Raw genomic sequence first — 26,098 nt, 5'->3', positions numbered from 1 at the left:
TTTTACGAATTTAGAAAGCTTCTTCAGAGAGATGAGAGACAACTTGTAACTAAACCATTTTATTGACTTTTTTGCAAAATAAAAAACACAAAATAACCACCATGATTAAAGGCCATAGACAGCATTAACCAAATGAACCAGCCACTTGGTTATAGTAGCTGATAACTAGCACAACTGGATATTATTGCATATACTTCAGGTTCATTTATATATCCCTTAGTTTGGCAAGATTACAATCATACTGTAGCTTTGGTTGTGTAAAACCTAGTAGCAATACTTAAAATGTGACTAGTTAATGTTTCATGACAACAAATACTTATCTCTTCTTAGTCTTGATGCATCTTTTCTCAGTCTTTCTTCTCTACAATTTTCATCTTCACTGACCGAGAATTAAGGAGACTATATTTGCAACTGTCAATTATAGCCCTTCTTTATCACCATACGGTGACAAATCTTTATCAGGGGTTTGCCTGTCACTTGCTTGCCTTATAAAAGTCTGTAGAGCAGCATCTCTTTCCATGCTGGGCAGCTTCTACCACCCTGCAGTAGCATCTGCCAAGAATTACTCCGGTCAGAACTCAAATAGGTAGAGATGTATATGGCTTTCGGTCCAAAGCATTTCCTGACCTACAGCATGGGGGCTTGACCATACTGCCTTGCCTTTGAATACAGAAAAACAAACAAACATAAACAGCTTTTCACAGTGGTATGCTGAAATGCCAGCACAAAACAATATTAACAGACCTAATACACAATACTACCCTTGGTTACAGAATTGTGCCTGAGACACTGTACAGGATTGCATGTGTATGTCCTACAGTCTATGTATTTTAGTTTTGGTCTTTTAAAAATGCTCTCATCCCTTTGTAATCTAGTGTAATACTGCAGCTTTAGAGCAATGGTTGATAAAAAGTCATAAACACACAAGATATTTGAAAACTCTGGAGGCATTTTCCTTTTTGCATCACTGCATCACATGTGGAATTCCATCATTCTGCCCCAGCTTTCTGGGAATACCTGTTTCCAGAGGTAATATATGACCTACTTAAAAATAATCTAACACTTTGAATTCTATCTGGGAAAAGTTACAAAACAATTTGGATCAAACTGAAGTGATGGTGTGTGAAGATCATTCTTCACTTACAAAAGGCTATAACACTAGATAACTCTTACTTGGTTTTGCAGCCCTTTCATTTGCTTGCATTGAAGCAAAATGGAATTCGGCATGAGGAGTGGCTGCATGGTTAAGATTTCACCGAACAAGGTAACTGCCATGCAGTAATTCAAATGCAAGCAGTATAACTGCTTTTTGTATTCAGATCCATACTAATATAAGGAAATAAATGAATAAGCCCTTCTAAATGGTTTTAGAAATATCCTCTTTGATCTAGACATTTAAAACCTCTGAATACTTAGAATCACTAGATTTCACATGGCCCACATCTTCGTAATTATTTGCACTTACATGGCAAATATTAGAAATACATTTGCCTGCAGTTGAACAGGTAATTATACTGCTTATTATTCAGCTAAGCGAAGATCAAGCGCTCTATAACTTGAAGTTACTGGATCTTATTCTAACCCTTTACTTTAGAAAGGAAAAATAATCACCTAATTATATCACCAATGCACAGTACTTTAAAAAACAAAACTTATACTAGGCAGCTAGATTTTTTTTTTCCTAAGATGACTTTTTATGAGATACTCTAAAAGCTGTCTCTTATGACTGAGGATTGTCTATTTCACTGTACTCGCATAGTAAAAATAGTTAAAATCTAATACAAAGCTGCTACATGGTTATTTTGTGGTTTGTAAAATAAAATGATATCCAGTTTTTTTTTTTCTGAACAAAATACACTAGACAGTATAAAAATATTTCCCAATTGGAGATTGAAACATTAATGCTGGATTTTTTTTTTTTTTTTTTTGGTATAAAAAGAAATGTAATAATGGTAGACATTTATTTGCTTCCTAACCAAAAATATACATATGACTTTGAGGAGCTGTTCCAGGCTCACTTTCAGTGAGCTTGTGCTTTTGACCCTAGCAATAATAAATGCACATGTGGAACAGAGTTTCCTGAAAACCTGAACTACATCTTATTTCTAACAATAAGACTAACTTCTGACACTGGCTATGGATTTCCAGTTATGTGCTTTGTTCAGGCAACTACAGCAGAGGAATTCCAGAAGCACCACTTCCGCTTTGAATGGTGTTTATTCAGTGCAACATCTTCCTTTTCTCTTTCTTTCTTAACTCGCTGGTAGTGATCTTCTTCCTTTAAATACCACACAGGTGGCCAGCGATGCCTCTCAAAATATTCTTGATTATCTGATTAAAAAGAAACAAAGTCCCAAAACAAAACGGTAAGTTACACATTCAGAAACATCTTGATTGTCTGCCAAAAGCTCTACAGCTAATCATTTATCCAGCGTCTGTGTTAGCTGGCTTATCAAGAATTTCCCCAGTTTCCTTATACGCCTTACTTATGGGGTGAAAAGAGTTTGAGAGCAGCTGCACCTGAGACCTCAGTCCACCAAAGAAGAGCATAAAAATGCAAGCCCTCTACAGCATGTATCTTTCATCATGGAGCCTGAGAACATCTCTGTTCCTCCTAGCCTCACCAAAATAGGTAAAGAACATAATGTTTGCCCAGGAATCAGGCTCCTGACTATGACCTTTCCTTACAGATTAGAAGAATATATGAATGCTACACAACATAGCTGAGCTATGAGACTGAACCTCTGCACTATCTGAGTTCATCTTTGTCTTCATATATAATGGACTGGATGGGGAGAAAGAAGGGAAAGTCTCATGAAAACTGAGGTGGAAAGTTGCTCATACCTGAAGATTTAGCTTTGATTTCCTTGCGGAATTTGGAGCAAACACTGTTGTAATTGGTGCAGATGTAGTGCAAGCACCACGCTGCCAGCTGGTTAGCGTTGTGAAACTGTAAAGAAAAAACAAGAAGCGTATTCCACTTCCTGAAGTTATCATTTATTTTTCAGCCTCGACTAACAAGTCAAGTTAGAGTCATCCCTCTAAAGTCATAAAGAAGCAAGAGCTATAATGCAAATCAGACTGTAGTGCATGTGTATCTTTTCTGGCACTCTGTCTATTAACATCTCAGGTTATAAAACATCACACGACTGTACAGGGCACAGAGGATATCCTAGCAGTAGTTAGGCACATTACTTCTGCCTTCAAGCAGAAAAATAAAAGCAAGAACCCTTCATAAAATTAAAATTAAGTGATGTAAGCTGCCTTTTCTTGGAAGGGGTTAAGTCCTAGTTTTGTAACAGCATTCACGATATTGCAAGAGGCACTTGAAAGCAGCTGCAGGACATCTTGCATGGTGGTCAGTTTCTGCTGTATTTTAGTGCTACTTTAACTCCAGACTTCAAGGCAAGCTGGAGCCAGATTCCTCATTAGTGTGAAATCAAGAATAATTTGATTAAAAGATATTTTAACTTGTACTACTACAAGCTAAATAGCAAATACTACTTGTATTTGGTAGACTGCTGTAGCACTCATTTGGGAAAACAGATATGTGCAGTTTAACTGAGCTGGGGGCTCTCTGCATGATTTCTGAGACTCAAAGGACATTGAAATGTGTTTGAATACAAAGCACTCTGACTGGCTCTGAGTAGCCAGTTTAAGCATTAAGCCTAAGAATATAAAAAGGTTTGATGTTACAATACAGGCCTAAATGTATCTACACAAACTGTACAGAGAGGAACCCAAGAATCAGTTACCATTACTAAGCTGAGCACCTCCATTACATTAAATTTCAGATTGCTAAAACATGGCCATGAGATTGAGGAGCTTGTAAGCTTTGAGATCAAGACTAATTAAAACAGGTATTTGAAAGACAACTACCCCCAGTTTACTTACATAGATGTTTCATCTTTGAACTAATGTAAAAACCTCCCTTGTAATAGAAATACATCTCAGTTTTATTGTCAGTCCCTCTCAGAACTAAAGATTGAGTTTCTTAGATGCAATGCTCAGAACCAATAAGGTGCTAAAAGTAAGTACTGCCGTTGACCAGACTATCTTTAAAAAACAGCACACACTTACCTGAGCCAATTCCAAATAGGACAGTACTTCTCCATCTATTGCAACGCCACTCACTGAGGCTTTTGTCAGCTCTTGTACTGCATGCTGTTCTGTTAGAGAAGAAAACTCATCAGCCACATGGGAAACAGTCGCATTTCAAGGTCAGATCATCCACCACTAACAAGGAAACAAGAACCCACGTTCTTCCTCCTTCTAGTGTTAACTGTAGCATTATGCAAGTGGCACATTCACCTGGATATTCTGAACAACCTCAGATATGGCCAAAGCCAAATTCTGGCCTTTGCAGTTATGTCTGGATATTCTGCATCACTGGTACAAACTCTCTTACTCCAACAGAGCCTAGTCAATGTGAGTATCTGCCCCTTTGTCTCAACCCAAAGTATTAATTTCTGCTTTCATTCACATTTATTATCTTTCTTACAGAAAATGAGCCTGCAACTAATAATCACTTGTAGAAGGACAAAGTTCAGCAGTTGCCTATTTCTGTCTGAGTGAAAACTTAGAAAAATGGATCTGCTGTCTCTCTTGGCTAGTACAAAAGTGATAGCCAAGTTTTTAGGCAACAGCAGACTGCTGCAGATATATTAATGAGTGTACCGACAGCGCTAAGGTAGAAAAGTTAATTTCAAGTCCTCTCAGATTAGCTGTTCCTAGGGAGCCAGCTACCCAAAAAGCTACTTCAAGAGAGGCTCCTTAAGCCTTTTCTAGAAGCAAAATCATCTTAGAGGTTTGAGTGTTTATTGGGATATATTGTGAACTGATTTGGCCCTAATAAGTTAAGCTGTTGGCAGTAGAAAACTCAAAAATTGTTTCATCAAGATTTAAATAGATGAGAATTATTTTATATTATTAACAATAAAACATTCTTAATAATATATGTATATTTATGCCGCAGCTACTTAGAAGGAATAATCAGGCAGTAAAGACTTGGTCTGTCACAACTAGTGAAAACAAGACACACATTCCTGAGGCACAACTGAAGGAGAGCTAGGATTTGGTATGTGATTAAAATTTGCATGCATTTTTGTCCTGTTAATATGTGTAAGCTTTGCTTCATCCATCTTGGAGAGTTTTGGCCTTGGCCATGTGTTTAGAACAATGATGAGTTACATACATAGAGACAAATGAACAAAAATAAATCCCAGAGGTCTGGAATATGCATGGATTTAATTTTAAAACTAAACAGTATCCTATCCGGTCATTCTTCTCTAAACATGTGATAGGAAACCCTCTTCCTGAAATGAAGGTTGAATAACCATTTATATACCAAAATACCCAACTCCCATTTCGGTATCGAAAAGAGATCCAGATAGCATTTCTGAAACATATGACCATCTCAATGAGTTTTGAATTGGTTCAGTTACTCCCTTTCAACAGGTGTAAAGAAACACTTCATTCATTACATGATGGAAAGTCCAGTGTTCATCCTGTTTTCAGGTAAATTATTAACTTCTGAATGGATACTACAAAGGACTTACATTGTATCAAGGCTAAAGAGAAGGTTTACCCTTCCAATTCTTAAAGCACAGAATGCTTCAATATTCTGAGACGGTTTTGCACAAAACTGAAAAAGGCAAGAAATACATTTTTATGTATGAAAATATGAATTTGCATTACAATTTTCCTTTCAGGGGAAAAAAAGAGTTTCCTTCACGTGCAAAAAAATATTGTGTGTTCCAAAATCATTAGGACATGTTTAAGCTGTTGCACAAGACACTACATTGGACAAGGTCACAAGTCCTTACCTGCTAACGCAACCAGGTGAGGAAGGCAAAACCTATTTGCCAATGCGATTAATTCAAGTGTGTCCAGTTCCTGACTGGAAGACAACTGCTTGGTGTACAAGTAATCTAAAACTGCTTGCATGGAAGTCTTGTTTATGTTGGGCAGAACTACCTGGAAAAGATATTAAAAAATAAAGAGTTGTTAACAATTGATTTTATTTTATTTTTTAATAAGGGCCATATATTACTTTTGCCACTTTGCTGGACTCTATTTCTCTTCATTTTAGAAACATAAGGAAAATATTTTTCAAGTAAGGAATTTGTCATTAAAGTTCAAGAAGCTGGCAACAGGTAAGTCTGCGTCCAGAGTCAGATCTTTTGTCAACTCTATCAAGTTACTGGAGCTGGACCCACATCAAACAGTGGATCTGCGCAATGCTTTCTAACCTGCAAGTGGACAGCTTTGTGGGAAACATAAAAGTCACTGGGCACTTCTCATGCCAAACCTCCCTTGGTAGACTTCTGTAGGAATGCAATCTAATCTGCTCCTGGCAAGGGATATTCTGGGGATTCTGTGAATAATCGAAACCAAAGGATAACAAACCAACCAACAAAACAGCCACCTCTCTCCCCCCCCCCATCACAAACAAACAAACGCACACACACACACAAAATCAAAAAACCTTCTCAATCTGTTTATAAATAACTAATGTATCATAGTATACAATGGTTGGAAAAGGACTGAGAACTAAAGAAACGAATCAAAGAAAATACAAACCATTTCTGTAATTAGCACAACAAAATATTGTGCAACAAAACTACCAGGACTGAGATAAGTTATCTAACTTCTCACCAGCACAATCCTAAATCCTTTTCACTGAAGCGATGCCTAAAAGAGGAGGGAGAATTAGAAGACCTCACTTCAACTATCACGGTAGCACCTCAACTGCAGTTTGTGTACATGCTCATTCCTTCAAGGAGCAGGGTAAACCTGATTCTTGAGGGTCTCAAGGTTGCAGCAGGTAAGCATGTTTTCAATACCCAGGATAGCTGATTCATTTCATCAGCAATTTGTAATGTACCTCTTTGCAACTCAAGAGATGCTGCTGGCCCTGAAGAATGCACTGCGGTATTCTGAAGAACTTGCAGTTTAAAAAAAAAAAAAAAGCAGAGCAGAAAAATAATAATAAAATTATGATGAGAAATTAGATGTGTGTGCAACTTAATCTGACTACTTGGAAGGAGTCAGCACATAATTCCTGCTAGAACTGAGTTCACTGTTCCCATATAGCTTGCAGTCATAGTTTGGGGGGCTTGGGAATTTTTCTGTCAGCTCTATCTGGGTGGGTGGGATTCAAGCCCTGATTTGTTAGTACCGAAGCATGCTCTCATGCATATCAGCCACTCTGGGAAACGCTCAGTTCTCCAAGCAAGAGCAGCTAGTTGTAAATCTCATTCATTATTAATATGTTTTGCTAATGCAGAAAAAAGAAAATTCTGTGAATGAGTTGCTACAATGTTGTGTCCCAAATACAAAAAAAAAAAAAAAAGCAGATCATTTTGTTTTAGTAAAGCAAAGAAGAACATTAAATTAATATCTACATGTATTTTAAAACTTCTGAATTCATTACTGAATGCTTTAAACTCTACAAAAATTGGAAACTAAATACTTTAAATTGGAAAGATGAGCTAAGACTGTCAGATTTATCATTAAAAATAGGCTGGTAGAAAATTCATGTGTACTCTTCATTGCCAAATGTTGCTTGCTACAAGCAAACTATGTCTTTTTTTAAACGAACCATTTCTTGAATATGCCTTTGGCAAAGGAATTGTTTACAGCTGTATTAGAAGAAACAAGAAAAACTGAAGTAGAACATAATCTTCCTGAATATTAAATACAAAAAACCTCAACTCTTCAAATGAATGAGACCCTTGAAGACGGTAAGAACCAAAAAAATATTAATAAAAAAAAATCAAAAACTGGTTATGGATAAGACACAGAGAAAAAAATGCTAGCAGGATGTTTAGAATTTGAAAAACAGACAACAAAAGCACCTGAAAATACAAGGCGTCTGTTGCAAAATCTTAATTCAAAGCATTGAGATCTTTTATACAGCGCTTTATGTCTACTTTACTCTAGAGAACAAGCCAATGCCGTAGAGAAGTTGAGCTCAGTTTCTGTCAAAGTACTGTGAAGCCAGCTCCCTTCTCAATCTTCCACATTCTTTAACATTTTTTTCCTTTTATATTCAATGTCTCCTGTCACATGTATTCTTTGAAATGCTTCTGATTGTGTAAACATACATTCACACAACTTTAAAACTTATTCTAAAGAAATAAAGAAATTAATATTTAATTTGTTCCATATTTAATATTTTACAGGATTTCAGGTTTTAAGTGCATGCTCCAACACTGGAGAAAATCTCATGCCTTGTGGAAAATGTGTCATCATCCTAGGAATCCAAATTTAATGCCTTAAGAAGAAAAGCAACCCATGTCTGCAAGGGAAGGAAAGAATAAATATAAAGAATCATTCCAGGGATTAATTGCAACTATTCAAATAGCTACTGAATGACGATCGCCCCAAATCCATCACACATTATAAGCAAATGGACAAATACCTCACTGTTCAAGCTTTCAATAAATGATCCTCCAAACATAGCAGACATCCATTCACAGCTACAGATCAGTAGTGGCTTGTGGGCATTTATGGTCCCGTCATCCAATTTAAATGTCACATCTGCCATGGGAACAAAGAAACAGGCATGCTGCAAGTCTGTGCTTAAAGTGAAACTCTGCCTCAAGAATGCATGTTTCAATTGCACTTTTTTTTAACTGGGCACTTCTTTCACTTTTTCCCCCCTCGGATATAATTCTAGGTTTTTTATACAGTTAAGTAAAAATAAAATCTTAAAGCCTCACTTAAAAGAGAGATATTGGATGTTCAACACTTCGGAAAACTGGGTCGCTTATTTAAAAGCTTCTGTATAGATTTGGAGAAGTTAAACTCCAGACACCTAGGCTGACAAAGTTGGTTCTGAGTAACACTGTAGCTTTGGTCTCATCCTTCCTCTCAGAACAATGTAAATTGTCACAGTTTTTGAAGTCTGTGAAGAGACAGCAACATGAATAACAGAATTAGTACTTGTCCTGTTGAAGTCTGTATTTACTCACCAGAAAATGTCCCTTTGCAAAGGCACTCTTTTATCCGATTAGCTTTTCTGACATGAAATGCTTTAGTTATCTCTTGATTCATGAAGGCTTCTTTATTCATGATATTCTCCACCATCATTCGCAAATCAAATACTTCCAAGATCTCAGCAATCTGAGCTAGTCTTGTGAGATCTTTTTCATTTTCATCCAGTTGCCCTGTGTATAAAAACTGCAGAACAGTTCTAAAAGGTCCAGCCTGCACAGATGAATCCATTTTTACCACAGTTACAGGACACATCCTATTCGAGACAGGATTCACTTGCATTTCCTTATGCAAACTAACAAACCCTTTTCCCCAGGATGACAGAGACCTTGCTGCAGAATTTGTTTCACCAGGTTCGGGTTCAAGCATGTTTAAAGAGTCAGTACTTTCTTGTGCAGGAATTTTAATAACATCAGCAGATTTGAAGGATGTCTCTTCATTGTCATAATTTGTCTCAAGGTGACTTGTCAAAACATCCTTACATGTATTTTCTTTTTTACACTGTGTTTCATCCAAGTCTGGACTTCCCTCACATTCCATTAAGAAAAGGTCATAAAATTTTGAAGAGGAGGTAGCTAGGTAAATCTTGTGAGCAAAAATGTAGTCCTGTTCCTGAAGAACAAACATAACGTCTGCACACAGGGGGCTTTCCAATAAATATCCAGCTTCGTTCATGTTTGGTACGGGACACTCGGGAATTTTGATAACCGGAGGAGGGGCTTTTGGAGGTAGGAATGGAGCCTGAAGCAAAGGTTTTTGGACCTTCTTCAAATGAGATTTCCAGAACTGCAGGTGTCTTCTGGAGATCAGGGCAGCTCTAATTGCATTATCAAACACATCTTTAATTCCAAATTGGTCAAATACACTGGTTTCATAATATGGTATCCCAAGCTCCTTGGCAACCTCTCTGCCTCTTTCTGGTGGCAAAATGTCTCCTCTTTTGATCGGCCTAGGGTTAAACAAAAATAGGTCTCCTCACATGCTATGATCATCACAAGGTTATGCCAGAAAGCAAAGAATTTTGCAAAATGTGTCAGCACCAATTCTGAGATAAATATCATTTAAATTAATACAAAATACAAAATTAAGACCACAAAGCTCTTTGCAAATCTGGAACTGCTGTATCAGAGAGTTTTAGAATAGCACATAGCTGTAATTCTGTTCAAGGTTGGTGGTTTCTCTGCAATGCATCTATGTTACTAAAAATATGTATAAAATCATTTTCACAAAATGGAGTAAGCACTCTCTGTATTAAAGGGAAATTAACAGTAAGAAAATTTGACAGAATGCTTGAGAACTCTCATTATTAAAATAAAAACTTCCTAAAACACCCTGCTACTCAGACGTTCAATCAGTATCTTTCTTTGTATACATACTTTAAGCTCAAGGGGAAATTCTCATGACAGAGATGCCACAAATACATCTAAATATGAAAAGAGAAATATTTCTTAAGCTTATGCTTTTTAAAGCAAATCATGGTAGCCTATGACAAAGTTGTAACAGAACAAGCACTTCAAGAGACAGGCTCTGTTTTGGCTGGAGAAGCATTATGTGGGATCTCATGAATTTCCAGAGCAGCTCAAGTATATGATACGGGGTAAACAAACCAGAAAACAACCTGGGCTGGGATCCAGTTTCCCAACAAAAAAAATCATCTCACCAGAAGATATGACCTCAACAGTGCATTCTCTGAACACACCATATTGGACAGACACAAGCTGGCAAAGACTTAACACGCTCCAGACAACAGCTTGCTTTTGTTGCCAGCTAATAATCAGTTCAGGTGGCAGAAGTCTGTGCTAGACATGTGGAATACCAATTCAAACTTTATTAATAGTGAAATAATAAAGGAGGGTTAGGGCAGAAAAAGAATTTTAAGTTTTGAAAAAAGATTATCTTTTAAAGAGTCAACCAGAAAACCCATTCCACCCACCCAAAGAAGTAACCTGTTTACAAAAATAAACCTAAGAAAAGCATATTACCAAGTCAAGAATTTGAACACAAGGCAATGCAAAGTATTGTAAGAACCCATGAAATATTAATTCAGCCTCTTCATGGATATTTGTTACAATAAATTTTTTAATTACATTATCCTAGATATTTCCATTAATCTGGTCTCATTCAAATTCATACAAAATGTGGAAACTAAAGTAAGCAGGAACATGTGAATGCTTCTTTTTTGTATCTGGGAAAAAACAAAGGTTCCCTAGAAGAACTCCCCACTCTCTCTTTATCCTAGAACTTTAAAAAAAATTAATTCGCAAGCACTTAATTTTCTGGCATGATCTAGGATTACATTTACAGAAGTGACAGTAGTGACAGGACAGGACATGATACACATATTCAGATGGAGAATGACATATACGAAAATCTCTGGTAATCATCATTATCTATAGCAGTGTCCAGCCACTCAAACAAGATTAAATATCCAATGTGCAAAAACATTGTGGTGAACATATAATAATAACTCTGTGTGTTAACTAACCAGCTCAAACAACACAATTAAAAAGATGCAAGCACATATATTAACGTTTTAGGAAAAAAAGGGATATAAGGCTCTATCATTTCTCTTTGGAAAGTATTATACCTGATTAACAAAATTATTTTCTTAATTCTTATTTTTGTTTAAACTTTACCTTGCCAAAGGCCGTCTGGCTCTGTTAACAGCCTCAAGATCTGCATAACGGAGATCTAGTTGGCAGCCCACCAGAATGACAGGTGTGCGAGGACAGAAATGCTTGATTTCTTGATACCACATCGTTTTCACATGATTCAGGGAATTAGGATTAGCAATTGAAAAGCACAGAACAACTACATCAGACCTAGAAAGGCAACAAGAAGACACCAGTTAAAACCCAACAGGCATGCTTTCCATTGTAGCTTCACCTATTTTCGTAACTCCAGCTTGAAGCTACTCCACTCTATGCTTTTTGAACAATGCTCTGACACCCAGACTATCAGAATACATGTTGTTCGTGCAAAGACTTGGTAGAAGCTATGCATATATCATCACAAAAGCATGGGAGCACAAAGCCACATACCTAGGAAGCACTGCCCCTCAACGCTGAGAGATGATCTCTGCACGTATAAACAGAGCAGTAAGCAGAGAGATAGAACTTGCCATTCTCTACTGTTATGCTACAGTTATTCACAGGCTGTCACTGCTTGAGAAATAATTCTGCTGACTGGGCGCCTAAACTGCAATTCAAAGATCACTGGCGCTTAGGAGTTAGAAAGGAGTTAGGCAAAACTTTAGAACAGCCACACAGGCAGACAGATCTCTTCTGAACTTGTCATGGAGAAATACCTTTACTGCACCCTTTTAGATAATAAAGCTGTCTCCTCTGCAATGCCCTTTGTACAGCAGTACCTCCAACATCTTTATTAAAGAACCTGTTAAAAGGACAAATTACTGCAGAATTTACAGCAATGACCGCTTCTACAGTACAAGTAAAAATAAATGTTACAATGGAAATAAAGCACAGCACAGGACAGTACCTCAAATCAGTGTAAGCAGGAAAATATTTGCAAGCTTTTAAAGGTTTTAGGAAAAGACAAAGTACTTCACTAAATAAAACTGCTTTATAAGGTCTAAGTGTGAGAATTAAGGTTGGCAGTTCAGCCACCAAACAATCACCTAACTTGTCAGAGCTAGCACCCTAACACAAAGAAATGCTTGAGTACTTGTCTCAGAGCATTCGTAACTTGGGGGCAACTTCATTATTTATAAGCTAGGATGGGATATTACAAAGCGGTTCTCAAGCTCTTGGGTCTCTCATGAGAGAATAAAACCAACAACAACAAAAAACAAACAAACAATGTTGAATTGAAACTCTTAAGAAAAAATGAGGGGAAGGGACACTTTGAGGGGTCAACTTATTCCTAGATAACCATCAGCAGAATAACCTCGGCAATACCATGCCTCACTTCCATTACTCTTTAATTTAGCACAAATGTGTTGTGTCTGCAGTTTGTGTAATGTACAGAGCAGGAGCAGTGAATCTTAACATTCACCTTTTAAATAATGAAATACCTCCTCAGTGCTGCTTTCTACATTTCACTGAGGGCACAGATATATCCAGCAAGACTGTTTCTAAAGATAGCTGCATACAATACAGGTACTGCTGTGAGCATAAATTTCATGCAAGAGGAATGCTCTGGCTCTGGGTTTGTACCTTATATAAACTGCAATCCATCTGTCATATCTAGAGACAAGGCCTTTTCAAAGTAGAAAGCGATCTGCTAAATAGAGAGAGGTAAGTAGCCAAAGGTCTTCTATGTAACTGAGGCATACATCGATTAAATTCAAACTTGCTCTATTCAAGGTCATGTCAAAATAAAACCTAGACCCCAGCAGACGCTTCCTTAGCTCCCAGAAAGGAGTAATCAATGAACTGCTAAGATGAAAAATTTGTGTTACACGTATTCTGATCTGGTCAATTGTTTAATTCAAGATGGTCAGAACTGCCAGAGGCAACTGCTGTCTGTCTGTCCAACCTTAACTATGACTGAACATCCTGGAGAAACAGTCTGTCTTGTTCAAAAATTAATACCTAAGCCAAGTAATTGCCATCCTGAGTATCCAGCCCTCCTGATGCTACAAAGCATAAGACACGCAGCATTGCATCTCTGCAAACCAGAAGGAAACAGGGCTCCAGGAGCTCGCAGAAAGGAGATGACAACAGCTGCCCTGCAGCACTGCTGCTGGCCACACGCCTGGGCTCCTGATATAGTCGGGGCTGAAGACCTTTTCTTTGGGGTAGATAGCCCCAGACTACCCAGCAGACTGGCCCCAGGGCAGCCCTGTGGCCCGGCGTGGGGTCCAGCCCTTGCCAAGGAGTGTCATGTCAGCTCGTGTGCTGAGCTGCATGTGCTTCCTGAGCAGCTCATCACCTCTGAACTTCCCTGGGCGACCACAAAACCAAGCTGGGGGAAGGCTTCTTCACCCGTAACTCCTAATGGGATAAGGAACTGCACCAGCAGGACATTTCTCCTTATTGCCTTCTGAATGAAGCAAAAAGCAGAATGAAGAGGTATTTTCTTTCGCACGCTTTATTTATCCTGTGTTAAAATCTGGATTTTTCCCTTAAAATGCATATGCTCTGAGTTCTGTACTGTAAACAGCCCTGTGCTGTGAACAGGATGGATGGGAAATCACTGGGTAGCGACAGGTCACAGGCAGAACCAGCACCACAGCAGGGGCTGCTAGCTCCTAATACACACCCACCTTATCACAAGAAATTAAGTTTTCATTCAAGTCATGAACATGATTTGCACTGTTAGCACAAAACAGAGACAGAAAACTGTGAGGAAGTTTAACTGTCTACATAGGACTGTGAACATTTGGCAAAAACGGACCTTTAGAAACTTTGATTAAAAAACCTACATTTCATTTTAATGCCAAAGGCACACTTACAACTTGCCAACTTCCCAGTATAAACTTTGGTTTGACAACTGTTCATAGAAGAAGTGAGAACCTGTCAGGTTAAAATAAGGTGTTAATATTCCCCAAACAGTAAAAAATACATATTCCCAGGGAATGTAAAAGGATAGGATTTTTATTTGTTAAAATCTAATTTATTGCCATTTTTTTGTGGTTTAGTTATTGAACAACACGGAAGGATGAATGAGTTTTACTTTCACTTTCTTCTTTCTCACTGTAGCAGTATATAAAAAAAATGCAAGCTACTTTTTTTCAAAAAAGAAATTTCATAACCAATTCCCAATAAAATTCGGGAATGATTTGAGAAATGTTTCCACTGACTTGGAAACCTAGAAGTGTTCTAGGAACACTTCTCCAGAGCATTCCTCCTAGACCACCATCCAAGATGAGCAACACAGATGACACCCCTTGCACGCACTTTTGTCAAATACAGTAGAAGCACATGATTATACTTAAGGCATATGCTGATTTTTGATACTGAAATACCAGAAAAAACAAAGATAAATATTACACAAAAACCAAACCAAAACAAAACACAAATCACCAGCAAAGAGAAACAGTAGCTTGGATATCCAATGTGTTGTTTTGTAGATTCAGTTGTTTGTGTTAGAAATGCATAACTGATTTATTTTTAAATTCTGCTTTCCATAGGCTTATCAGAAGAAACTATGAGTCATCTATTCTTATTCAAAACATCTAAGCATACCACCAAACTCGTAATTTCTGCATGACTTGCTCCAGTGTGGGACCAGCCAACAGTGCAATGCTCTGCACCACCAGTGCAATAGAATGGATTTCTTTCTACTCACTGAGGCTGCAAACAAGGAGGGAGCACAATGTGGACGTGTAGGACTTGGCAGGTGGATAAAAAGGGAACAGGTTCTCTCAGCTGTAGGTCAATCAACCACCACTCACGTTATCATCTCCTGGCTGACCAGTCTCCTGCATTGGAGTCACATGTTAAAGCACAAGAGCATAAAAAATGCTCCCCACAGAGTTGGGGAAACAATTCTTAATGCAAAACACTTGCATCTGAAGCCAGCCCAGCTTGGCCTAAATGTAGTTAAGAACAACCTGTAGGATGCTTCAGTAGGCAAAGAAAGCATGTCATAAACATTCTGGGATGCAACCTGTCTACAAACACAGGCATTACCTCAATGCATTCAGTGATATATATCCAAACCTGGATAAGGAGAACTTCTGACAGAAGAAACAACCTCTTTTAGACTTCAGAGAATGAAAAAGAAACACCCAGAGAACACCATCTCTGGCAGGAATCAGTACATGGTGCACTGCCATCTTGGAGTTCCTACTGTGTGAGATCTGAACTGTGTAAGATGTACAGAGAGCACTCCAAGTCACTGCAGAAGAGCAAGTAGTACAGCACAAAGACAAGCCAATTTTATCTTAGCAACCTCAGTATTCAGCAGTAGTCAAACTACAGAAAACCACTGTAACCACCTGAAGTTTCTCAGCAATCACTACAATCAGAAACTCTTAATGTGGGGGAGAAAAGGCAGTGTGTTAGCTGTGTGACAAGCCTTTCTAAGAGAGCTGTTAAAAGCAGCAGAGAGTTAGTTTTCTACATGAGGCTCTTTTCTGTAACATACTCCATTGGTTTGGGACTGAGATTTTGAAAGACTCATCTGCTTACATATTCTGTATGTTCCTGAGCTGGCACAATGAGCTGCACTGCAGAGAAACTTACACACCACACTGGTGAGCCATCTCTCAATGACAAACTGCTATGCATTTTCATCTTTCCTAATACTTTTATTTTAGACAGAACTTAATGGAAACAGCAATATTAAATGGCATTTCATAAATTCTATGGCAAGTGTGCTCAAAAGTTTAACATTCCATAGTCTGAAACTAGAGTTATAAACTGTAATGATGGCTGCAGATATGCTAACGGGTTTATGTCTCATTCAAAAAACAGGATGCCTTCTGAAATGTACATGCTGTATTACTTAGGAAGAAGTTCTCTCTCTCTTATAATTTACGAGATACTGCAAGAACTGCTGCACACAACAATTGCTGGTCACGTGTATGGGGTATCATTTGTCATATAGTCATGGAATAATACTGTTTGCTTTGTAAAGGCGAAGAAATAAAGCTGAGGAATACAGAATGTGAAGAGGAGACGTCTGATCTGGAAATAAATGCTAGTAGTGGGAAAGAGGGCAGAAGAAAGGTTGAACTGTATTGCTATGCTATATTCATGTCTTTCTAGAGGACAAGCTAGAAGTACACATTTTATTTTAGAGAGCTTAAATGAGACCCAAAAAGAGTCAAGACAATCAGTTTAAGGATAGACAAGCTATATTTTGTATGACAAGAAGTCTGTTATACAAGCTTATTCAAATGAAACTTTAAGAATAGACTGAGGGGAAGGGAAAAAAAAATACAAACAAACAGTGAATTTCTCCTCTTGTTTTTTGCATATTTCTAGGTAACAGCTTTCTCTGATAAGAACTGGGGTCAAAATGATGGAATCTATTCTTAGAATTTTATAGAATCTTAGAATTTTAGAGATTTTTTCTTTGACAGAAGTTTATCGAAACTGCTAGAGTCACTTGATTTTACCATTACAAATGATCCTTAGATGTTTATTTATCAATTAAAAGTTGTTTTGCTTTTGATTCTTCTGCCCTCCTTATACACTTTCCTTATACACTTCCCGTAATATTTTCCTGTGGTTCCGTGTCACAGCTGAACTCATCCTATTTCAGACAGAATTGGACACAACTTATCTCTAGTGTCCACCTGCACAGTCTTTCAGCCACCTGAAAGGAAAGATTGTGTAGGGCAGCCTGGGTTCAAACACCAGCTTCTGCGAAGTTCACAAACACAGGAGGCTCAGGCTGTAGAAGACCATCTAACAATTAAATCCGGAATCTCATTTACAAAATCCTGCCATATCTCCATGTTGATCCAGGTACATTTTGAAGAGAGAGATAGAAAAAGATACGCTCAGTTATACAACATCTTTTCATGCATGCATCTCACAGAGCTGCAAAAAAATGAATAAATAGTGCAGATAGCTATAAGCAAGGCTGATAACATGTTTTAAGTGGACTCATTTTTTAGTAAATGCAGTTGCAGCCATCACATGAAATGAGAAGAAATTCGTTAAGTGACTGGTGAGCATAACAAAATGACCTGAAGACACAGGACTTTCATGTATGTGCACACACTCAAAACATATGAGTCGATAGGAAAACTAAAATGCAAGGGGTGCCTGGCATGTGAAAAACTGAAGGTATCTGGGTAAGGCAGGGCAAGACCATGCAATGCCCTGGATGTGAGCAGGAGAATCAATTAGTTCTATACTTTACCGACTGCAGTGAAGCTTCTTAAGTACTGGTGTAATGTGCGAAACTGTCAAAATGCCCTGAAATATATTCAGATTGGGTGGTGAGTAACATGCAGATCTATTTCTAAAGTTTCTGTAACATCAATTTTAGTAAGAAACAACAGTAATAAGAAGATGATAAAGCTACCTTTAGGAAAATTGCATATTTCAAGCCTGTGCCTCAAAAGTGGAAAATTATCCCATACATTTCTTACAAACAATACACCATTCTGAAGTACAAGCATTTAAAAATCTCTCCTATTTCCTTTGAGGTACTCATGGGATAGTAGTGGTGCATGTACAGAGAACGACAAAAAAAAAAAGTTTTGTATCATGAAGAAGGATTAAAATACCTCAACCTCCATAGCAGGAAGCTGTAAGAGCTATTCTTATTGTTCAAATGCCTGACCAGCAATAGTGCTAAAAAGAATGACAAAATTGTGTGGAACAATATAACAAGGAGAAAATAATTTTATTTTTAATTTAAAGGACTGCTTACACAGTTTGGGGATTTGCTTCATTTTATTGCTGACTGTAAGAATTAAATTTACCTATAACTCTGGTTCAGCATATGCATATGAAAAATGCAAAAATACAAAGTGCTAAATAGAACTTTGCAGCTGAAATAGGCTGCCTGCAAGCTACCCTAGCATGATTGTGGGCCAAATTTTACCAGCCTCAACTCATAAAACTCTCCTTGGAATCTGGCATGTTTGCACCATACACATCCATAATATACGCTACACACATCCACTCCCTCCCCAGGAGCAGAGATTTTGATTACTTCATTCCTAACACAAGAAAAAAAAAAAAAAAAAGGCAAATAGAATTCTAGAGATAGAAGCTGAAATTCTTAAATTTTCATATCAAGTTTTATAAAAGCAAGACACAAAGCCTGAACACCAAGTCAATGGAGAAGGATGGAAAAAGAAAAAGCCAGCAAGAGAGACACCAGAACTCATAACACCATAAAAAGGGACTGATAATGATTTCGCTAAGAATGTTTTTGTCAGCTGACTGCTGCCTTCAGATGGAAGATAAAAAAAAACTCACAAAACAACGGACAAAACAGACACATGGAGAAAGGTGGATGTTGCAAGCATATTTTCTGTTATTGTACAGAAGCAGCTTACATCTGAAAATTACATGTTATTTCTCTGCAGAGGACCAATCAACTTTCAAAGATACTGCAGAAAAATAAGGGAAACAAATGAACCCCTGCTTAACTCCCATCCCATCCTCTTAAAAAATACCAGCAACTAACGTTCCATTGAGAAACAGCTTAAAAGAGGTAAAAAGAGATTTCACTAACATGTCATCTAAATCAATGGTATTTAGTAGAATAAAAAATGTTTAAAGGGAGGGGATGGACATGAGGATGGAAAACAAACAGAAAAAGGAAGATTCAAACCTAGATCCTAAAGTTCATTAAAAGCATGATTCCTTTTAATTGCTAATGAAAGACAACAATAGAAACAAGACAAAGAAGGAGGCAAAAATCCTACAGAAGAGGAGAGAATGATGGGTTCTGGTTTGCATCCAGTATGAGAGTGACTTCTGAAGTCATTGAATACATGAAAACTGAACATAAATAAAGACATACCTAGCAGCATCTGTTAATCTGGGGAGAAAATATGGAATACCATTATTTTTGCTTTTCTTGGGCTATCCCTGAAGCCAGCATATTATTACTTACTTTTTCAAAAGTACATTAAAAAAAAACAACACACAAAAAACAGCGACAACTGTTGTCAGGAAGCTTCCACTGGCAAGTTGATGTCAACAAGCTATTGATAAGTGAATTGAGTTTAAAAAACACTTATACCTTTTTGTGCAAGTGACACCTTTTTGTGCATATTCTGATACACTTATGAAGAAATCCAGACTGAGATCCTGAGAGCCTTGGTGTAGAAAACAGCTCAAGAACTCTACCTAGCACACACACAAAGAAATAATTCACTGAGATAAAGATTTCTGCAGAAAGCCATTTCCCAGGTTTAGCATTTCTGAGAGATTCTGGTTTTTCCTTGCAGTACTCAGAATAAAGCCCACATGTCCTCTTCCCATTGCCTCCCCCAGACAGTGATTTGTGAGAGCAAAGGAAACATGGAAAACTATGAAATACAGTAAATAATAGTTGATAAATACTTTCACTCAAAGGAAGGCTTAAAGTATTACAGCTCTCTCTTTATTCTAGATACATATCTGTTAAATTGAGTCTCAGACCCCATTAACATTCATTTGGCACATAACTGACTTTTTAAAGAAGGATTCCTAACAGCAATTCCAACCTCTTTCTACTCACACTATGGAACTATGGTGGGATGCAGAGAAGACACATAGTAGATCTGCTTTGATTTTACTGCTTTAGGCACATGAAGTGTATACTTTTCCACTGACTGAGTGGAAAAGCCTCAAATGTTAGTGTACAAAATGAAAGAAGAAAAAATTGGTACATGCACACTCCCTATCAAAATAAAATCTCTTGAGGATGCAATCCATCTGTGAACCTCTCTGTTTATTCTAGTCTTTTTCGGGGCTGATCTGAATCAAACACAAAAGAAAAAACATTTCATATCAAATATCAAAAATGTTCTTTACATTTCTTCAAAACTGCTTAGTTTTAGCCTATAAACCTTTGTTATAGCCTATAAACCACTGTAAAGTAGAGAAGGCTCAAAAATTTTCGTATTGCAATATGATTTGAAGATACTGCACACCATTTTTGTTTTTGTGGTAGCAAAAGGAAGCAGCAAGGGCAAACACACAGATCTGAAAGCAAGTGGATTCCGCACCAGCTGACCCTTTGTCAACAAAGCAAGAGACTCCTGTGTCTGTTAAGTGCTACTGCTGCAGAGACACATCTCTGATGCTCCCCTCCAATCCATGTCAGTAAACGGCTTGTAAGGTATGTGGAAAGAGAATTATTGTAATATAAAAACAAGGATTCTCAGGACAAGAAGTTTATTTAAAGCACTCCTGAAACCTTAGCCTTTCTCTGAAGAAAGGAGAGGAGCTTCTGGCTCAACTCTCAATGTAGACAGTGAGTGATGGGGACGCTGACCTATCTAAAGGCCCGGTAACTCTGCAAAGATGCCCACCTTGTCCTAATCTTGCTGTATTTCCTGAAGGCAAATACCATTTCACATCAAATTTACCTGGGTTTTGCTTTTACAGAAATACTATTATGACTGTATTTTAGGACAGAGTAAATGAATCAACCTTTAAACAGATTGGCAGAAATCTTTAAATAACGGTGATAAACCCCTACTCATGGAATCATTTCAGCAGCAGTCAGAAGGTATATTTTTGTGGATTCAATTACATGGAAGTAACTGGTTAAGGGAATTGTAATCACACAGAAAAAGACAAATACACATGTTTCTTTGTGTATATAGAATACCCAAAAGGCTTAGGAAATCCATTCACAACAGAGAAAATACTCTAAACATATTTTAAGAGGCTCTGTCAGCAGTCTCACAGAAAGGCTCATTCACATTTATAAGTCACGAGGAAAAAGCTGTTTTCTGCCCATGCTGTATGAACAGATTTTGTTTGGTCTACAGCTCATATTTAAGTCGCAAGTAAATAAATCATCCTGGCTGCATTAGCTGACAAACCATATTTGTAGTACTGAGGATAAATATTTGTTTGGGTCTGAATTAACTCTTTGCAGATTTGTGCTCATGTTTACACATACTTGAGCTGCATGTATCAAGAAACTTACTAATCAAATTGTAGTCAAACATGTTTACCTGGAAAAAAAAAAAAAAGGAAGCAAAAGGAAAACAAGTGCAAGACACTTTTTCCTATTTTGCTTTTAGTTTGAACACAATTACACGTTGTTCAAACAAAACCAGATTGGACAGGAGGACAGAGGGTTAAGAATCCTGACAAGCTGATAGAAACGTAAATGTAGATGTTCTTATGTCTTTAAACATACAGTTCTGTGCCCTCCTGGAGCACCGGAACGTAATAGCAACTTCAGCTTATATAAAGTTCCCACTTCATTTGCAGTCTTACAGAGTGCAATAGCTCTGGGACTATGTTGTTACTGGATGAAGAGGTGACTAGGTGCTGGAAATTAATATGCTAATCTTAACAAAGACATAGTATTTTTTTTATTGTCACTTTGGAGTGATTTTGCATCAAATGAAACCCTGCAGGAGAGTATCACCAGGTGACTGACATCACATGGTGCCTAAGCTGAACTGAACAGGATACCTCCAAAACTAAACCATACACTCAAGTTTAAAGAAAAACAAAACAAAACCAAAAACTTAACGCTATAAAACACTGCAGAAAATATTTCCACAAGTCCCTCCAGCCACCTCCCTCTCCCTCCCTTAATCTCCCAGGATCCGTTTCCCAAAGCTCCTGTAGGAACGTGATTATTAAACTGAACACCACACAGCAGAATGTGAGCTGGATCTCACTGTCCACACACCCATTTTAAAGGACATCAGCACAAACATTAACTATTACATTCTCATTAACCAAAATGTTTCTCTCTTTCTCTCACATGAAAAAATAGCAGTAAAACATTCCTTTAATCAATCTCTTTTCACAGTTCTATCTGTGAAAAATAAAGAATTGAGAAGGATTTACCTTTGCTGCAAGTCCTGCTAACTGTTCACCCTGTCATCTATAGCAAGATATATTTATATAACATTTTGCACAACTGTAGGGAATAATATTTTGCAATGAGCAACAGGCAAATTAGTGACCTGCTGCTTCTTGTTACACCATGTTTAAGACAATTAGAGGTCTTGGCTGAGTATTTGGCTGAAATAAACCTTTCCTTACAAAAGGAGCATAGGCATAAAACAATTTTGAAGGAAACTGAAAGGATATTTCATTAAATGATATTTCAGACAATCAGAAGCCCTGGGTACTTGGAGATGTAGCCTTGAGTGGTTTGGCACAAACTGCATCTTTAACTACTGCCTCACCTAGGAGTAGACTAGTTCAACATACAAAGGTAATTTAAAATCAATTCCTACAAATGTGAACATTCAATATTTTTATTGAATGGTAAAATGTTCAGAAATGCTAAAATAGATAAAATGTTTAACAGTTGATTCAAAATAAAACTAACTTTTAAAAAAAGAAAGAAGTACCCCCTGATCAGTGCTTACAGTTAGGAAATATTACAACTGAAACTCTATTTAGAATATAAATTCTTTAGAGATTCCAGTTACATACTAGACTAAGAGACTTGCAGAAGAAAAACCATTAACAGCACTGTAAGTTTCCAGAACAACCTTTTTAAGTTGACCAGGGTATAATAAACCTGATTCTACATAGGTTCATACATAGGTTCAGTTCTGGTAACATCAGAAACAAATCCTTGTGTTCACATGCTTAATCCCATGAGATCTCAAGTTATGCATGGCTCCCTTGTTTTTCGCAGGATTAGACGCTAAGCATGTTGTTTTCCCCCCCTCCCCTGTCCTGTCAGTAAACGGTGGATCAGAGTTCAGAACATGTCTGATTTTGTTCTCTTAATCTCCAGTAATCTTCTCAGTGACACAGTATCTGTTGCAGAATATTAGGAGGCCACACCAAAGAGGAACAGTTAGAGGAAATGTTAAGTTACATCCATATTTATCAAAGTAGGCTCCATATGCTGCCAAATGTTAAAACGGTATCTACTCACATACTTGAGCAACACTATTATTAAGGTCAATGCTACCTTAAAGTCACACACAGAGATTATTAACAAATGGTACAGGTTTTGTAGCCCTGGACTGCTGCAGTGCTGCCTTAGCTTCTGATGCAAAGTTCAAGCTAATTCATGACTCTTAAAATAGACCAGTATCACAGGGCTGTATACAAAGGATGGTTTGCACCAACTGCTGTGCAGACTTCTACAGTGTGTACACTTAACTGACTGATTCAACCAGCAGAAGCCTCTGCAGTGATTCTGAGGGACAAAGAAAAAACGTCAACCTCCAAAGCCCCTCATTTCATCAGGTAGCACAGAGTGAAAACAGTAAGACAGTACATTTTGGCAACATGAAATCCAAAGCTGGGACACAAAACCTACAGTGGACATTCTCAACTGGAAAAAAACCTGTCTACTGAAGCTTGGTCATCTGCAGAGACTGAAGCAGAGAGAATATGGAAAAGTAAGTCTGAAAAGGTGAAAAAACGTGTGAGGACCAAGACCTTGCTTAAATGTCAGTTATGGGGAAAAAAAACGCAAAAACAAACAACACAAAAAATTTCCAAAAAACCTGTCCATCCACCATCTTCTTCAGCTAAGTATCTGCCCCATAGAGGTAGTCTGTTCTCATTGTACATGCTTTCAGTCCTTGTTGAAGTCCGTGCTAAAGTTATATTATACATGCTGGAATAATCCAGATTAGTTCTTTTTTCTTTAAAGCTTTTTGAGTGTAATCCACTCACTAGCAAACACTTGATACTTATGGAAGAATGTTTTTTCCTTTTGTTAGCTTTACATAACAAAATACAGAAGAGTCTCACCTGTGATGGAATGGGCTCTGCTCTCAGTAGGTGAGCTGCCCAGTCAATGTCACAGGTTTTAATACAAGAACTATTCCATCCATCAGTTTTCCAACATCTCTGCTTGTTAGCTCAGCAATAAGTATGTAATTATATCATACACCACTTAGGCAGGGAGTGCTGATGCTCAATTTTGTGTAAAACCACAATCATGTTTTGGGAATGTTCTTTAAAGTTTGAAATGGGACAACATTTGTTGACAGAGCTTAGCAGGTTTTTCAAGGAAATGTAGTGTAGTAAAACTACGCTGCTTTTAAAATATTTATCTCTTTTTAATCCTTGCAGTATATAATCCTCTTTGCAGTAGGCAGGAATATGACAACCCTTGATTGTTTTTAAGTCCTTGCTTTTTAAAAACCAAGATTTGCAAATTCTACTGCTCTGAAATTTTACTACAAATAAGATTTGAAGTTTAGTTTGGATCAACTTACCTTCCATAAGCAAAGCGCCTGTCTTTGTGGTGGTCCCCAAATGTATCCCATAGCCTGAGAGAAACACTCACTTCATCCACAACATCTCGTGAGCGTTCAAGGACCTAGAACAAAATACACATTATGTTCTCTCTTTCTCCATCAAACAAATACATTTCTAATTTGCCTTGTTGTAGCATGCTTTTAATCTCTTTACAAGAGTCTATCACATATAGTCTTTGTTGAATGCTATATTTTATAAAACAAGCAGAATGTACAGCTTTTAAAAATACCTTTAATTTAAGAAAAAAATGCTTTGGAATGAGAGACTTGGGGAAATGTCAAATTCCTTGCATATCAGACCATGGCTGCAGAAGAAACTGCACATATAATACTTGTGAGCTCATTGCTGCATTCTGGCAAAGAAAGGCTAGCCAATAAACATTAGTACAAGCTCATAGCATGTGCTCCATATTTTGTGGACCTGCAGTCCTTACCTCTTGGCAGACACGGTACTGATCAATGGCCCAGACAGTTGGTACATGAGTTGCCAGCAGCTGATACTGAGTCAAGGTTGTATTGCATGCTCTTGCACAAATTAGACGAGTCTTCCCCACTGCATTATCTCCAACCACCACACACTTGATAGTTTCAACGTTTGGTCTTTCGTAGTCCATGTCAATGTCCATTTATCAGGAACTGTAACAAGACAGTTAGACTTATTTTCTATTACTGTAAAAATCAATGCTGCTTAGAATCAGAGCCTTCTAATTCCACTTTTCAGAGATGCTTGAAGAGGACAAAGTCTCAAGGAAACGCCTTTAGTAAACTGTACCAAAGCACACTAGCTGGTCCTTTAAATACTGCACAGTTATGCAAATGCAGGGCTATTTTGACTGCAGTCAGTCAGTTTATGCTGTTCACATGCTATTTTCACTTTGGTTTCTGTAAACACAAGCCTGTTTCCAGAGGATAGATCTTGGTGAAACAAGGACAACTAGCACAAACTTACCTTTTGCTAATGTTTTTTATGCTACAAAGGAAAAAAGACTGGGCATCAGTGGCTTTAACCTGAAGGATTCTAGTACAAACCTGCCTTCAGTAATCTTGCCCATTCAGGATTTGATTTAGGGCTCTCCAAACAATATTGCTAAGACCAAGTCACACAGATGGTTTTAGTTATATGCACACAATAAAACTGACTTGTAAGATGACTCCAGAGACTCTGTTCTCCACAAACCACAACTCCCATTAATTCCTGCATGTATTACATGCTCTTAATTTTCCAAGGAAGTTTGTAAAGATCAGGAACCCAAATGAAACCTAAGAGCCCCGCAGGAACTTGCAAATACACTCACATAT

At 37.6% G+C, this 26,098-nt stretch overlaps 1 protein-coding gene across 14 annotated transcripts in view; it reads right to left on the bottom strand.

The window, feature by feature from the left end:
• The window catches only part of RHOBTB1 (Rho related BTB domain containing 1), a 216,825-nt gene that overhangs the window by 165,558 nt on the left and 25,169 nt on the right, over nt 1-26,098 (bottom strand). For 7 of the 14 annotated variants that reach the window (XM_027462950.3, XM_027462949.3, XM_027462951.3 and 4 more), the window contains 9 exons: nt 25,234-25,435; nt 24,758-24,861; nt 11,637-11,822; nt 8,979-9,949; nt 8,426-8,544; nt 5,826-5,976; nt 4,081-4,169; nt 2,845-2,950; nt 40-2,331 (listed from right to left, as the gene is read on the bottom strand). In XM_027462950.3, coding sequence (XP_027318751.1) covers nt 2,162-2,331; nt 2,845-2,950; nt 4,081-4,169; nt 5,826-5,976; nt 8,426-8,544; nt 8,979-9,949; nt 11,637-11,822; nt 24,758-24,861; nt 25,234-25,425 — 2,088 coding nt within the window. In that variant the 5' untranslated portion in view covers nt 25,426-25,435 and the 3' untranslated portion in view covers nt 40-2,161. Of the gene's footprint in view, nt 1-39; nt 2,332-2,844; nt 2,951-4,080; nt 4,170-5,825; nt 5,977-8,425; nt 8,545-8,978; nt 9,950-11,636; nt 11,823-17,781; nt 17,838-24,757; nt 24,862-25,233; nt 25,436-26,098 lie in introns of those variants that run through there. The other 7 variants (XR_011810330.1, XR_011810327.1, XR_011810328.1 and 4 more) reach the window with 4 other exon arrangements.

Source organism: Anas platyrhynchos, chromosome 6, assembly GCF_047663525.1.
Source record: "Anas platyrhynchos isolate ZD024472 breed Pekin duck chromosome 6, IASCAAS_PekinDuck_T2T, whole genome shotgun sequence".
Classification (NCBI taxonomy): Eukaryota; Metazoa; Chordata; class Aves; order Anseriformes; family Anatidae; genus Anas; species Anas platyrhynchos.
This window is presented reverse-complemented; position numbering and strand designations above follow the sequence as displayed.